This window comes from Exophiala mesophila, assembly GCF_000836275.1.
Source record: "Exophiala mesophila strain CBS 40295 unplaced genomic scaffold supercont1.5, whole genome shotgun sequence".
In the NCBI taxonomy this organism is placed as follows: domain Eukaryota; kingdom Fungi; phylum Ascomycota; class Eurotiomycetes; order Chaetothyriales; family Herpotrichiellaceae; genus Exophiala; species Exophiala mesophila.
Genome location: NW_015622508.1, coordinates 2,870,737 through 2,885,211, shown reverse-complemented (window position 1 = coordinate 2,885,211; position 14,475 = coordinate 2,870,737). Strand labels below are relative to the sequence as shown.

Below are 14,475 nucleotides of genomic sequence, written 5' to 3'. Positions count from 1 at the left end.
GCCCGCAAGTTCAAGCACAATGCCCTGTTATGACTGTGCAACACAAGAGACTCATAGCATTTGAAAGTTACGATGATAACATTACGAATCCATTCAAGACCCTGGTCTTGACAACATGAGCTTGTCGAAATTTCCCAAGGTGCGACCCCATCCCCGAATTTTATCAGACGATCAGGATCGTCCCTGCGCACTTGACCCTCGCAACAATGAATGATTTCAGCTTTGCAACACATTGTCGCCATGTCAGGTCCACCGCCTGACAGGTCAATCTGATATTCTCTTGTATGGAATAACCAATGCTCTTGAACAAGACTGGACAAGTGAAACCTGGCCATGCTGTGGAAGATGTTGCCACCTGTCCCCTGTTTCTACAGCCTTGCACGTGACCATGGATCCACCTACTGGAATTCCCAAAGCACCACGGAGATGCCGTGACGGGACGTTGCTTTGGACCCAGAGCCAGGGATTTGCAGCGCACCTAAACCCTTTTGACACACCTCCATGCAGGTATGGCACCGCTACCATTGCCGAAGCATGCACCTCTCAAATGCCGGCATGTGTTTTGGATGAGCCTCTCTAGCAAATTTCCTCAAAATGTTTTCAAATCGTCTGCCACTGCAAACCGGGCTCGGGTCTTTTCTTTGACATGCTCCACCGTCAATCCCTCAGCCACTTCGGTCAAAGTCAGCCCTCCTCCACCGAGACGATCTACCTGAAACACCGCCAGTTCGGTGATGATAGTGCTGACCACTCCCTTGCCGGTAAGTGGAAGCTCACATTCGTCCAGAATCTTGCTGTTGCCGTTCTTGTCTGTGTGGTACGTGCAGACCACAATTTTGGTCTTGCTGGGGTTGCTGACGAGGTCCATTGCACCTCCCATACCATTGAAGGCCTTGCCGGGGATGATATAGTTGGCAAGATCACCACTTGCCGACACCTGTAAGGCCCCTAAAAGGGACACATCAACATGACCTCCCCGGATCATGCCGAATGACTCGGCAGAGTCAAATGTCGAGGCACCAGGCACCAGCAGAACTGTCTCCTTGCCGGCATTGACCGTGTCAGGATCTGCATCTTCTTTGGTTGCTGGATAAGGTCCCATGCCAACAATACCATTTTCTGATTGGATCCATACCTTTGTCTGTGGCGGCAGGTATGACGGGGCTAGTGTTGGGATTCCGACTCCCAGATTGACATAAAATCCTTCGTGCAATTCTTTTGCTGCACGTTGAGCAATCCGATTGCGCTTTATGGCCTCCTCGCTGGTATCTTGGGTACCATCTTCGGATGGAGCAAGAACGAGCTTCTCAAAGTGCTTTTCGGACGTGGCGGGAACGATGCGATCAATGTAGATACCAGGAAGATCGACGTGATCCGGGTCCAGCGATCCCACGGGCACAATGTTTTCAGCCTCGACAATAGCCAGCTTGGCCGCTTTGGGCATGAGCACGCCGTAGGCTTTGGTCGTGGTACGGAAGACACAATTGCCGGCTTCGTCAGCTTTCCATGCTCGGACAATCGCCACGTCTCCTTGGAGTGCTGTTTCCATCATATATGTCCTATCACCGAAAACCCGGGTCTCTCGTGGTCGTCCAGGCTCGACCACAGCATGCTTCCCTGTCTGAGGATCTTTGGGTCCAAGTTTATGGGGGATTCCGCCGGTTTGTATCAGCGTACTCACGCCTGTCGCTGTGAAGAATGCAGGGATACCAGCTCCTGCTGCTCTCAGGCGCTCGGCGATGGTGCCTTGTGGGCAGAGCTCAATGGCCACTTTGCCGTCGTGGTATTGCTTTCCCAAGGGCTTGTTGTTGCCGATAAAGGAGACGATCATGCGAGCGATTTGCCCACTTGTGGAGAGCTTTGTGAGGCCATGGTCTCCTGCGCCGGCGTTGTTTGAGACCACGGTGAGATTCTTGGTTCCCTTTTTGCGAAATGCGTCGATCAAGGTTTCTGGAACACATCAGTGATAGTTTTACGTGGTGAAGAAGTTGTTTATACCTGGAACACCGCAAAGACCAAAGCCGGAGCTCAGCACGGTAGAACCATCGGGGATATCTGAGATGGCATCGTCTGCACTTTGGTAGATTTTAGACCCTCGGTTCCGGGAATTTATCGAGTTTATAATCTGTTCGGCGGGGCTCTCTTGTTCTTGACGAAGGGCTCGAGAGGAGGTGAAAGATCTTGGTCTCGATACATAAATCTGTAAGCAGTGACTCTGTTTCTTGCTGCATGCGATCAGAGGCGAAACTGCACGCAATGAACGCTGGTCTAAAAGGAATGACATGGTCGCTGCATCTGGCTTCACACGAGCAATGAACGATGCTTACGACGAGCGCCTCACAAAGACAAAGACAAGTGACGGTTCTTATCCAAACATTCAGATGAAATGCGGAGTCAATTCGCAAGAAGATATACAAACTTGGGGAACGAGGAGTTGGGGTACATGGTGACATCTTATGGTGGGATTGATTGGTGGGGCCCAATGGAGGGTCTCGCGGGATCGTCAGCTTCGGGAGTTCATCTGACGCCGAGTGCGGAGTTTACCAAGACTCTGAGGGCGTGGGGGGCTAATGTTAAGACAAGACAATATATTGATGAGTAAAGAAGCATCTGGTGGACACACTGGGAGTTCCAATGTGATGAACAAGAACTGTCGGTCGATATCGAAAGATACAGAGTAGGTCCCCAGTATGCAGGGAAAGCGCGAAGGAGAGGTTTGAAAAGGTAGGAGAGGAAAGAGCAAATGAGCAAAATGAGCATGTGGGTGTCGGTTTCGTAAGGAAGGCACAACCAACATCTCCCTCCTCACACTCGCACCTTCCCATGACTTGTCTCCTTTATGGCAGACCTTGCCTGACTGTCGTCCTCTCATTTAATCCCCATGCGTCTTTACTGCCGTCATGAACTAATTGATCAAGAGTTTCAGACCGTGTTTCATGATGGTCACGGTGACCCGCAGGTTTGGACTTGGACTTACCTGTTGCTCTCCTCATATCACGGGCATACTTCTCTTGGAACGTGCCTTGACCGGCCCTATGCATCACTGCTGTGTTGTCCCAAACTACCAAGTCACCTGGGTTCTGCCACTCGACACTGAGCACATACTTGTCTTGGGTAGCATGGTCTAGCAGTTTCTCGATCAGCTCAGTGCCCTGTTGTTCTGGCACCCTCTCGTAGGGTTGTTGCGATGTCGGTACAAATCTACTCGACCGCGGTGTCTTGTATTCCAGATGATGCAAATGATGGGCAATGTACATGGTTGGTCGGCCGCTGGGTTCATGAGTTTGCAAGATGGAGTGTCGGCCGAACGGGAGGTCGTTGGGTTCCACATCTTTGAGGTACGGACTGTCTCTTGGCGCCGCCTTCTTTCTCGAGTGCATAAGGCTGTGGGCTCCGATGTAGTCATTCTCTTGCAACTCTGCTCGAATGTCCTCAGGCAGTTCGTCGTATGCAGCTCTTGTGTCTGCAAAGTCGGTGTTGCCTCCATGGCCTGGAGGCGGCAGTTGGTGTGCCCGCAGCAGGCTATAACCTGCCCGTCGTGGGTTGAAGCTTGAATCAACGTGGAAGATGGAGTTTCCCTGGTGGATGATTAATTCCACTTAACCTTTTGTTTTCCTGCTCGGCAAGGGAGACGAACCAAGCCCATATGTTCCCGCCTACTCCCAATCTTGACCAAAGACCCATCGTCTTCGAGGTTACTGACATCGAACAACTCATCGAAAGGGAGTCGATTCTTCCTGCCCATTGCGATATACGGTTTGATGTCATCCAGTTCACCAAACTGCGCTGCAAAGGCCACATGGCGGGCGTCATCTAATTCGGCGTGCCGGAAGACGAGTACTCCATACTATATGATACTCGAGTCAGTCGCAGGCACCTCGTGGTCAAAATCCGATTTACTTTGGATTGTGGATGGATGACATACATGAATTATCGCCCTCAAGATCTCATCAAAGACATATTGCTCGACCGGTTTAGAAAAGTCGACACCAGTTACTTCTGCTCCAAATGTTTGGGCCAACTGAGTCACCTTGATGTGCTGGTACTCTGTGTCTGTGGCGTGTGGCATTTTGGTGATTTGGGGGCTTATCGTGATGGTTTTGGGCTTAGATTGCTACCAATTGTGAGTTTAACATGGGACACAAGTCCCTAGGTCGATCAAGTTGGTGGATGGGTGGTCGCTTGATGTAAACAGACTCGCGTAGATAACGACGGATCGTGGTTCTCCGACAACGGTGTGATACCTCAAAATCAAATCTCCATTCCACAGGGATCTGACTTGTGGGATATGAGGACCAGGTTAGCAGGCTTCCCTTCCAAAATCTTTTCAATCGTAATACTGATGACCAGAATCTGTGTTGTATTGGACGTTCGTTTGCTGGGTGGAGCATATAAGCAGGTTCGAGACTACTTAGTATTTTATATGCAAATTCACCTCTTGTGATGAAACCAAACAACCCTCTTCCTTTTGGGGGGTTTGCCACACATGGCATGCACAATAACATGACCCCCCAACCTCCCTCCCTGTCCCTCGAAACTATAATCTCTCTTCCACTACAAGCATATTGCTCTTAGAACGGATTGGAGAAACTTGCCTCGGGAAGTCGGCAAAAGATCAAGATTCTGGACATGCGGGGTAGCGTAACGTCTGTTTGTATAGCCTGGGGGGAAAGCCTAGTATGCCAGCATTGCCTGGAGGGGATGTTGATCATAGGGACTGATTACATTATAGGCGGAGAGATCCATGCTCGAGGAGAGGAGGGGGCCGAGAGGGGGAAACGGGAAGGGAAGGGAGGGAAGTGAATACGATGAACTGACTGATCACCATTGCAAGGTAAGTATGTATCTAGACAGGAAGTCCGCCACTTACATACCTGCCTTTAATATCTCATAGTCAGCGCCAGCGTCAATATTATTACCCTCACTGCAAGATATACATATGTACAGATAGTAAGCATAACACGTTCAACCACATTCATCAACCCACACTACGTCGGCGAGGACAATATATCTTGTGTATATATATATATCTGCATAAGTAGCTGAAGACCTGGGGAAAGAAAGTGTGGAGATGTGGGACGAGTGGAGGTATCAGATACAACATACTGAAGGTACAATAATCACTATCACATTGACGATTCAGGAGGAGGTCGATGATCGATCATATCGACCATTTTCGCACCACGACGGCCATCACATGGAGATATCGAAAATCAAACATCAAACATCAAACATCAATGGATAGATCTGTCGCCATGCATAGGTATTTAGTTATACTTGTACAGCACTTCACTCTTGCTTCTACCAGTCGACTCATCTACCTATCCAGTACTTGAGCAGTCGGTAGCTCTTCTCATTGTCCCGTCCATCAAAATCTTCTTGGTGAATGCTGGACGGGCCTTTCATATCTCATCATCTTATAACCCCCAGAACCAACATGCCTCCGCCTCCCACGACGAGGCCGAGGGGCCCCTTTTTCTTCCAAACCCTGAACTCCCCGGTGTCGCTTCTTGAGTGCTTCGCTCAAGAGATGTGGGTCCTTGGCCTGGCCAGCCTGAGAAGACAGACTCGCCTCTCTCAGGGATGTCCTGCCTCTAAGAATGCTGATCTTCACGCTCTGCCCTCACATGCGCCTTCTAGTCCAGAATGGTGATTGTTACAAACTTTTCCCCTTGTCGTCCTAAAACATTGGAAAGAAAATCCCTGAAATCACAAGGCACAATCGTGGATGCCAGTGGGGCCCAGTTCATTGTAGTCGCTTCTAGTGAGAAAGCCTTTGGAATTTCCTTGATCGACAATAAAGACCACCTTGGCTGCAACTTGGGCACCGAGGAAGGAAGCCTCTTCCATTCCTGATACACTGGGGTCTTTCCATTCGGGGAAATAATCTGGAGGCTTGACTGTCTTGATAGACGTGGGTACCTGGCTGAATCCGCGATGGCTGTGCTGCATGCTAGGATCCGGCATCATTTGACCGGACACTTGGAGATGTTGATTGGGTTGCATCATGTTCTTCGTTGCCGCTACCAGGAGAGGATTCACCCCATGCCCACCGGCAGGATGATTGGGATATCCTCCTTGGCCTGGGATCGGGGTATTGGTACCAGGAGTTGCAACGGGGGTGGTGAAGTTCGAAGGTAGTTCGGAGGTGAAGATGGTGGCTGTCGAAGGAGATAGTACATATCGTGCATTGAGGGTAGTAAGGAGAGCATGGGTGAATCCTGTGATTAGGTCAATGACTTGCAAATATTCGTGCGAGAAAGACACTTCTTACCTCTTATCCGACTGCCGTTGCCCAGAATGATCAAGTTGTCCCACAGAGCAGATCGGGATTGAATTTCAGGAACACTGAGAACGGTGTGGTGGATGGCTTCCGCAATAGTATCCACGATGCCATCCGCATAACCAGGTGCTGGAGTTGCAGCCATGAATCGCTCCAATCCAACTTCTATTTCGCGTTTTCGCTTGCGAGCTGTTGGTACGGCTGTTTCGTCTTCTGTTTCTTCAATGGGGAGCAGTTCCACGTAGGTGAAAGATGCACGAGTCTTTTCGGAATTTCGTAACCGAGCCGGTTTTGGAGGCTCCGCTCCACCACCCTTTTTCGCTGCGGCTCTTTCTGCCTTCTCCTTCTCTCGCTTGGCAAGTAGCTCGGCGGCATTATCACGCGCGACGATTGCTGCAACGTCAAGAACTCCATCATCGTCTTCGTTATCACCATTGCCATTTTCTTCACCCACCGCAGTTCCAAATCCTGGTCCACGAGGTACCTGGCCCGGACGAAGGCCCTCAGAATCTCTGATATTAGATCCTGAATCTAGGGCACCTGTCGATGCAGCGGCAGCGGGGTTGTTGGCTACTCCATTCTCGGTAGAAGTTGGTAACGCATAACCTAGAGGAAGAATCTCGCAGATTGGACTCCGTTTCAGTTGCTCGGCCATATCATCAGTGAAACCCCGGTCGGCCAACAGCTGTTGTAGCCTCTTCGTCATTGCTTCGCCACCAGTTTGGGAAATCGCCACACCGCGACCAGCATCGTTGATTTGAAAGTCGGTCACCGCAGTCACATCGCTTTTACCATGACCAACATCAACAACCAGTGCATTTGGAACTCCGTACGCGTATGCGGCAGTCAGAGCAGCATCCATGAGGCAGAACGCCGGAATCTTCCAGTTCTCAAATACATACTGAGTGATCATCTCCTTATCACGGCTTGACCAACAAGGCTGCGAGATAAACAAGACCGGCATGTGAAAGGGAGGAGAAATCATGTTGTAGATATGCGACAACAGAGCAAAGAAGCAAGACCAATTTTCGATACGGCCATCTCGAATAGGATAAACCGCGCCTTCAACCGACCAGTGATCGTCCTCGTAGACTTCTGTGGTTTCTTCTTCGATTTCTGCAGGGGCTTCTTCTTGAGCGGCAGTTTCGCCATCTTGAGGTACTTCAGGTGGTATTTCTTGGGTCGCTTCCTCAGGTTCTAACTTTGGCGCGTCGGGTAAGGTTCCTTCTGGTTGGTTTGCCTGGGGCTCTTCCTGGACTGAGACGGGGACGTCGGCCTCAGGAGCAGTCGGTACGTCTGCCGGGGGAGCCTCAGGAGGCGCCTCCTTCATTTCCACATCGGTAGAAGGGGCAACGTCACCATTTGGGATCTCAGGCTTTGATGCTTCGCCGTTGGTGGAAGGTTGGACTGGTTTCTGAGTCGTTACAGTCTTGGTTCGGATCTTCAAAGGCTCCCATTCTCCAGGGTTGATGCCAGGGAACATGCGCGTAGGAAACCGAAATCTGGGAGGGGTAAAGGACTCTGGAAGGCCTAATTGCGCGGCGGTGATTTGCGATCCGGGCGCGATGATCTAGAAGATTGAAGGATTAAGGTCAACAACTGCGTTGGGAAAGAGGCTGGTTTGAGGGAACGGGGTTGCATGAGACATACGAGAACATGCTCATCCTTGAAGGGAGGCATTGCCGCTTGGTCTGCGACTGCGATCACAGCCAAGCAGAGTGTCGACCTTGGATGGGACTGGAATCGGGAAGGGTAGAGTGAACTGATCAATGAAGCCGCGCCGACCAGACAAGCGAAAAGCGAATCTGCGACACGCGATGAAAACCGCCAAGATATTATTATCACGTGACTAAATTGTCGATTGGTCGTTCCGTCGTTCTGCACGTGCGCGGATGTTGTCAGGTCAGGGTCAGGGTCAGGGTCGGGACATATCATGGGCTTTGAGAAATCTACTCCGTACGTCTTCTTGTCAATCAGTATCGAAGCATCAATTAAGCCATGGGGAAGCCTTGATTAATTTTAAAATCTGCTTTTGCATTTCATCGTATAGAGGATAGCCTCATTTGTCAACTATCTTAATGTGCTACTTGAGCCGTCGCCAAAATATCCTCTCTAACCGTAGTACTAATGTTACATTCTGAGTTAACGCCCTTCCACAGCGTAGAGCTCCTGGCCACAGCCGGGTAATCAACCCCGGCCATGATTTTCAACGCGTCCAAACCATCACTATTGGTCGACACTTGATGTCGGATCTTGCGATGTTCTCTCTCCAACCTGATAATGACCCACTTGATTGTCATGAGACTCGACCATGTCCACCGACGATCGGGGTCCTCAGCGAAGCCATCCTCGCTAACTACTTGCTGCAAAGCCCGGTCTGTCGCTGCCAGTAAGAGGCGCGCCATGTGTGGGCTGCATGTGAGTAGTCGGCTCAGAAGCTTCATGCGGAAGACTGCCGGTCTGGTCGGTGTCGAAGGCATCGAAATCAAAGAATGAATTAGTGGGAAATTGGTCACAATGGAAGAAAAATCCTGATCCGTTGACGTCATGGACAATTTCTGCGCCAAAATCTGGAAGATCTTGCATAGCGGCCAGAGCGTTGTCGTCGAGAAGGTTTGAAAGATCGTCAAGGTCTGAAGCACCTGTAGAAGGTAGCTGAGCCCAAGCTGGGAGATCTGATCGGATGACACCGCTGGTAGCTTGATAGCCCATGTTTCCGGCTGACACTGCAGGTCACACAATATCACGGCAGGATATTGTGTCAGGCCGGAAACATTAGGGAAGCTGGAGAAGGGTGCCATCGGGTCAGCAGAGGCTGCTTCCGAATGTTCATGGATGAGGTTGAGTTGAGGGGCCAGAGCTGGTGACTCGAGCTTGAGGGGCGATGTTGAATCTGATTGAACAAGAGTAGGTTGGGTTTGTTCGGAGTCAGAGGGTGAGGCGTATAATGAAGGAGCGGGAGAGGCCTTGTTTTGAGGAATTGGCGTTGATTCTCCGTTGGCCAACTCCTCGTGTTCAAGTCCAGGGGTGGGGAAATCTGCCTGCTTGCCAAAGCGTGACTCGTAGCGAGCAAGCAGCTCCCTCAATGAGGCATTCTCCTGTTCGATTCGGATTTGGCGAACTTCGAGGTCGGCGACAGCTGCCTTTTGGCGTTGTCTGGACTTGTCGGCAGCCCTTCGGTTCCGCAGGATTCTCTCGTTTTTGCGTTGTTCCTTCTCCTCGGCGGTCTTGGCTCGCTTGCGAGGAGGAAGGATCTGTTTTATTTCAGGTACTGGCTGTCCCCATGCTTTCCGCTTCTTCTTGGATGAATGATCTGATGGTGCAGGGCTGGTTCCTGATTCTGATTGGGGTGGAGGGCTTGGATATGGGAGGTTGTTGTTGGTGACAGACATTGAGTCACAGGTGCTAGAGGGAGAAGCGGCGTCCATCATGTCGTAGCTGTCCACGGTGTCAAGATGACAAAGACTGATTTGTGAACGTGTGGTCCCAGAGGTGGGAAACTTGGGATGTGTGATGCTTGGGTGACTGGATTTATTGGGTTGAGAGACAAAATGGCCTACAATGACCACCTGTCCTCAAGGTGGACGCATGACTGGACTGCCAGGCAGTGAAATGAATAGTGGAGAGAGGCCTTCAGGGTTGGAATCAGATTCGAGATAGAAGATGAAGTTTGAGAGATGGGAAAGTGGCTCGAGAGCAGGCAACCAAGATAAATAAAGGCCAGGTGTTCAGATCCAGGGGGCGAGGGATGATGAGGGGCCATTGGGGCTTGGCACAGTTTCCCAGAGATTCTACCAGAATGCCACGAAATGTCCACGAGTGGCACCATCAGCCAAGTCCTTACAGTGACTGACTGCATCACTGCATGTTTGTTGGGGCCGCTTGGGCTCAGTGGCTCAATCGGCTTCCGTGGCTCGTGGGTCTCAAGGGCCGTTGGCCCCCTGGGCTTCCCTGTTTGACCTTAGGGTCGCTATTTCGGTCCACCAGTCAGCTCCTTTGATCGGCCTCCATGAGCAGCTCCATGCCTAATTCGACCGCCCCTGTTGCACATCTGGACTGCCTGAAGGGATCTCAAACCCCTGCTGAAGGCGCCATCCTTCAGGCGGTCGTCATCCGCTCCACACTTCGAGCTTCTCCCTTACTGCATTTTGGTTTCAGCCCACTTGAAATTCTCAGCTCAGCCTCTAGACCGTCGTGACTGTCTGGAACAGAGTCTCTGCATCAGCCGCAATTCAGTCATCTCCCCTTTGTCCATGAATGTTACATGTGTCAGAATGGCTTCACTGTGGTGCCACCACCAACCTTGACACGTGCCAAACACACTTTGACCACTGTCAATTATCATGCAGGGGAATTCCTATGCCAACAAATACACGCATGCCCTCGAACGCTCGGCTTCGAGACCATTCACTTACGTATCTAGCTAGTAGTATGTAGAGAGGTCGGGTAGTTGTTCTTATCTGCCGGTGATCGGACCTCAATCTGCCCACCCAAAGAGCCACTCTCATGTTCAATCAAGACACAAAGAACAATAATACGGGAGAGATGCAGGTACAGTCAGCCTTCATTCCCAATGTATTCCCACACGGGTGTCTTATCTACTCCGTACGGAGGATCTCGGAATTCTACTAGTCCGAAGCCATCTTATCGTTAACCGCATGGTGGCTGTTGTAACTTTTTGTTCCTGATATTGCTACATGAATCCACGATGATCATTTATTCTCACTCAAGGGGTATCTCGTTCAGTCCAGCATCTAAAGCAAGTTTTTCTCTGCTTCCAAGCCGTGACATGTGCCACTGTCAACCACCCCCTCACGCCACGCCTGTCAAACAATCCAACCGATTCTTTGTTGCCTCGGACCACGAGCATCGTAGGTTCATTCTTGTATGGACGAATCCTCCGAGAAGCATCGATCGATTTGTTGAACGCGTCTCAGTTGTGTTGGACGTTGATGGGCGCGTTGAGGACGCGTTTCCGCATCCAATCTGGATCATTGTACAGATTTTCCTGGTATATTTCATCCACCACATCATTGACAAAATCTTCCACGATCTGTTCTTGATATCGTTCGCCAATGGGCCGTGCATCCGGGTATTGCGGGCCGTCCTGTTCATGTCCGTACCACCACGGCCCGTCGAATTTGCATTCAATGGCACCTCCCGTGTAATGACTGATGGCTGGATAGTAGCCCAGTAAGCCGTCATCCACGTCGCCGTTGCCAGTGACAGTCCTACTGCCTTTGTCCACGTACGAAGCCGGAGGTAGAAAAGCAAAGAGATGCTCCCATACAACTCCGTGATATTTGCCATTCACCCACAGCTCGATCTTGCTCCCGGGCAGTGTGCGGAGGTGGGCAAGCTCGTGGTTCGGGTGCGGGTCTGTTAGTAGATCATATTTCTTGCCTGTCTCGGGGTTGATAGATTTGTTTTTGGAATTGAGTGTTGGTCGTGTCAGATCGTTACTTGGTGTGTATTCGGGACATTCAAAGTAGGTCATGCCGCGGTGAAGGAAGGGGTTTCGATCTCGGATAATGTCGTGCGCCGATGGAACTGGAATGCCCGGCAGAGGCTTGAGTGAAGCCCGCAATGCCGTCTGCGCGCTTGAAGGCCGATATTTATCGTCCTTGACCTTGACGGCATCGCCCTCCTTAAGTTTCGAGCCGGATTTGGCCACCTTCTTCCCTCCTCCCGTTTTCTTCTTGATATTTGCCGGCCCACATTTGAGATGAGGGTATTCGGCAGGGTTATATGTGCCTTGGATAACCTTCTTCTGCACCTCGAGTGGAGGGAGGGTAATCATTAGTCCGACAACATCACCAGGAGAAAGGTCGTCCGGATCTCTGCCGTTTTCGCCTTGCATGTGATACATTAGAGTGTTGAAACGCACACTGCCATACTCTCGAGCCCGGCCACTTCTCAGAATAACGGCATAGCTGTATGCATTGCCCCCGAGATTCTCACTCCAATGATGCTCTCGGCGGCAGAAGCCAACTCTGAGACCACCACGGTTGGTGGCCGATCTGTCCGAGTTCTGAGTATCGGCCAGTGCTCGGTCGGGCTCTTCTCTCCCAGGAGGAGCCTGGCTGATGACCTTGGCTTCGAAGAAGAATCTGCCCTCTCGTGCAAAAACATTGGCTCTCGTTGTGTAGCTTCCAAACTCTCCAGTTTTGCCCAACATGTCTTTCGTAAAGGTGTTGCGGAGATTCTCTACGCCGCATTGGGGATGGTTTTCGTCGCTGAGGCGGGCATATCGCGGCGGTGCTTCGTCGGCGTGGAAGTAGAACGATTTCGGATCTCGTTTGGCGCGAATATAATATCGCTTTTCTCGACTCTCGATGCTGTGCATGTCAGGTCCATTGCTCTCTGCAAGAATGGGTTGGAGAGTAAACATACTGTGTTCCCAGTGAATAAAACTCAACTTTCTGACCATCAACTGTAAACTTTGCGTGATCATAGATCTTTGGCACCTCCTTTTGGTCTTGGATGAACTTGGGATCGTTGGGCGCAACATAGGTTGGAAGGGCTACGGGCTTGTCGTCTTCAATGCGGTCAACTTTTGGAGACACCAACTCTTTCACCTTTTCGCTAGGTTTCTTCTCCCGGTGACCACGTCCAGATGACTCCTCCATGATGAAAGGCCCGGTTGACTGCCTGCGCGTGGACTGGGCATAGGTCGCGTGGGAAGTTTGTCGACAGTATTTCGGTGAATCGCGCGTAGGCATGTAGTGATACAATATCAGAAGTTGGATCATCCGGGTAAACTTCGGACTTCTCAGATGCCGCAGGGGACAGAAGTCCCTTTGTTGATTATTGTGAATAAATTCACCACCCGTTCTATCATGTCATGTTTATTTGGATGGCTGTTGCAGCCTTTACGATATTCGATGGAGACAACACAATGCATTTTGCCTCGTTATCAGGCCAACAATATCTTGAGACATCTCCTCATGTAGGCAAACGCAGCCAAGAACGTACCTAGAGGAGTTGTGTCCAGTCCCAATCCGACCAGGCTAAGTACCCATCCCTCGACTAACCAACGTGCAACCACACCAGCCAATGCCAGACCACTGGCTACTTTATACCCACAGTTGAGGAGAATCAAGAGGGCCTCGATGTTATTGAGAAGGACTGCCCAGCCCACGTAATTTGTTGCTTGGAACGCGAACCCGAATGGATCCCCATCTTTGGCCTCGGTTGGCCAGATTACTAGCAGAATGGGAAACAACTTGGAGCAGCTCGACACGAGGAGGGCGGTGCTGATGGCGCTGGGGCTGGCGTTACCCGGTCGAACGGTATCTAGAATCCTGGTATCTTGCTTCGTGTCTGGTGACATTGTCGGTGGTGACTGGGTCATGCTTTCAGGTTCTTCTGCCGTTTCAACAAAGACACGAACCAACGTTCGGATGATGCCATGTTGGGTGACTGTGGCCAGGACGTTCATGGTCAGGAAGAAGATATATTGAGTGAGGATCGGCCATTGGGTGAGTCGAGAATTGGGATGGTCGCTCCCATCTAGGGGCCCGGCCCTCTCAATACGTGCCCATGTAATGTAGACGTCGAAGAGGACCAGCAGTGTCCCGAGTCTGAGAATACTGGGGTCGAATTTATTGTCTGACCGACCCAGTCGATTGAAAAGGAGGTGCCGGTAGACCTTTGATCGATCAGTAGGTTCAGGCCATGCCGGAGAGACACATCCTCGTACTCTCCAAGGCGCCTGTACTCACTTGTGGCTTGATCAGAACGAGATCAATGAAAAGAACAACAAAGTCATGTTCGACATATTTATCAGCGAACTGCTTGCAATTGGGACATTGTGTGAGACGGACACCCTTGCCCAGCGCTCGATCGTCAGCTTTGCTATAAGTGGTGTACAAGTTCTTGACAGGAGTACTACAGTTGATGCATATCGGCATCCCTGCTGAGAATTGGGATGTTGACCAGCGATGCGCTCGTGAGATGAGAAGTCAACTACTTGTTGGGATCGATGGGAGGAGGAGAGAGAGGCTGCATTTGAATAATTAGTGTTGTGCAGTAGATGACCACGGCGAAGTATATGAGACATGCTGGAATTCAATTCGGCGGGGCATTTGCCTTGATCGCGTGTATAATTGTCACGTGATTAATCTGCTGGTTGTTCGTCTCTCTTCGAGTCAACTATCGACTCTGCATGTTGAAGCATCTTCTCATCTCAT

The 14,475-nt window shown here is 50.7% G+C and overlaps 6 protein-coding genes across 7 annotated transcripts; all 6 read right to left on the bottom strand.

Annotated features, from left to right (window-relative positions):
* Window positions 1–589: 589 nt before the first annotated feature.
* Window positions 590–2,284, bottom strand: PV10_07721 (uncharacterized protein; the record flags this gene model as incomplete). Its single annotated transcript, XM_016372654.1, has 2 exons — window positions 590–1,950; window positions 1,999–2,284. The coding sequence occupies 2 exons, from the start codon at window positions 2,282–2,284 to the stop codon at window positions 590–592; spliced, it is 1,647 nt and encodes a 548-aa protein (XP_016221986.1).
* Window positions 2,285–2,568: 284 nt separating this feature from the next.
* On the bottom strand, window positions 2,569–4,069 carry PV10_07720 (uncharacterized protein; the record flags this gene model as incomplete). Its single annotated transcript, XM_016372653.1, has 4 exons — window positions 2,569–2,905; window positions 2,978–3,578; window positions 3,638–3,847; window positions 3,926–4,069. The coding sequence occupies 4 exons, from the start codon at window positions 4,067–4,069 to the stop codon at window positions 2,838–2,840; spliced, it is 1,023 nt and encodes a 340-aa protein (XP_016221985.1). The 3' UTR covers window positions 2,569–2,837.
* Window positions 4,070–5,246: 1,177 nt separating this feature from the next.
* On the bottom strand, window positions 5,247–8,051 carry PV10_07719. Of its 2 annotated transcripts, XM_016372651.1 has the most exons (3): window positions 7,934–8,051; window positions 6,275–7,853; window positions 5,247–6,221 (listed from the first exon to the last, which is right to left on the bottom strand). In XM_016372651.1, exons 1-3 carry the CDS (start codon window positions 7,961–7,963, stop codon window positions 5,710–5,712), a joined length of 2,121 nt encoding a protein of 706 aa, XP_016221983.1. In that variant the 5' UTR covers window positions 7,964–8,051; the 3' UTR covers window positions 5,247–5,709. The 2 variants fall into 2 exon arrangements, with proteins under 2 accessions (XP_016221983.1, XP_016221984.1); XM_016372652.1 differs by having other exon boundaries at window positions 6,275–8,051.
* A 241-nt stretch (window positions 8,052–8,292) lies between these two features.
* On the bottom strand, window positions 8,293–9,976 carry PV10_07718 (uncharacterized protein). The gene has a single exon (XM_016372650.1). It carries the CDS (start codon window positions 9,712–9,714, stop codon window positions 8,359–8,361), a length of 1,356 nt encoding a protein of 451 aa, XP_016221982.1. The 5' UTR covers window positions 9,715–9,976; the 3' UTR covers window positions 8,293–8,358.
* Window positions 9,977–10,936: 960 nt separating this feature from the next.
* On the bottom strand, window positions 10,937–12,965 carry PV10_07717 (uncharacterized protein). Its single transcript, XM_016372649.1, has 2 exons — window positions 12,677–12,965; window positions 10,937–12,621 (listed from the first exon to the last, which is right to left on the bottom strand). Exons 1-2 carry the CDS (start codon window positions 12,910–12,912, stop codon window positions 11,217–11,219), a joined length of 1,641 nt encoding a protein of 546 aa, XP_016221981.1. The 5' UTR covers window positions 12,913–12,965; the 3' UTR covers window positions 10,937–11,216.
* Window positions 12,966–13,109: 144 nt separating this feature from the next.
* On the bottom strand, window positions 13,110–14,252 carry PV10_07716 (uncharacterized protein). Its single transcript, XM_016372648.1, has 2 exons — window positions 14,008–14,252; window positions 13,110–13,934 (listed from the first exon to the last, which is right to left on the bottom strand). Exons 1-2 carry the CDS (start codon window positions 14,194–14,196, stop codon window positions 13,200–13,202), a joined length of 924 nt encoding a protein of 307 aa, XP_016221980.1. The 5' UTR covers window positions 14,197–14,252; the 3' UTR covers window positions 13,110–13,199.
* Window positions 14,253–14,475: the final 223 nt, after the last annotated feature.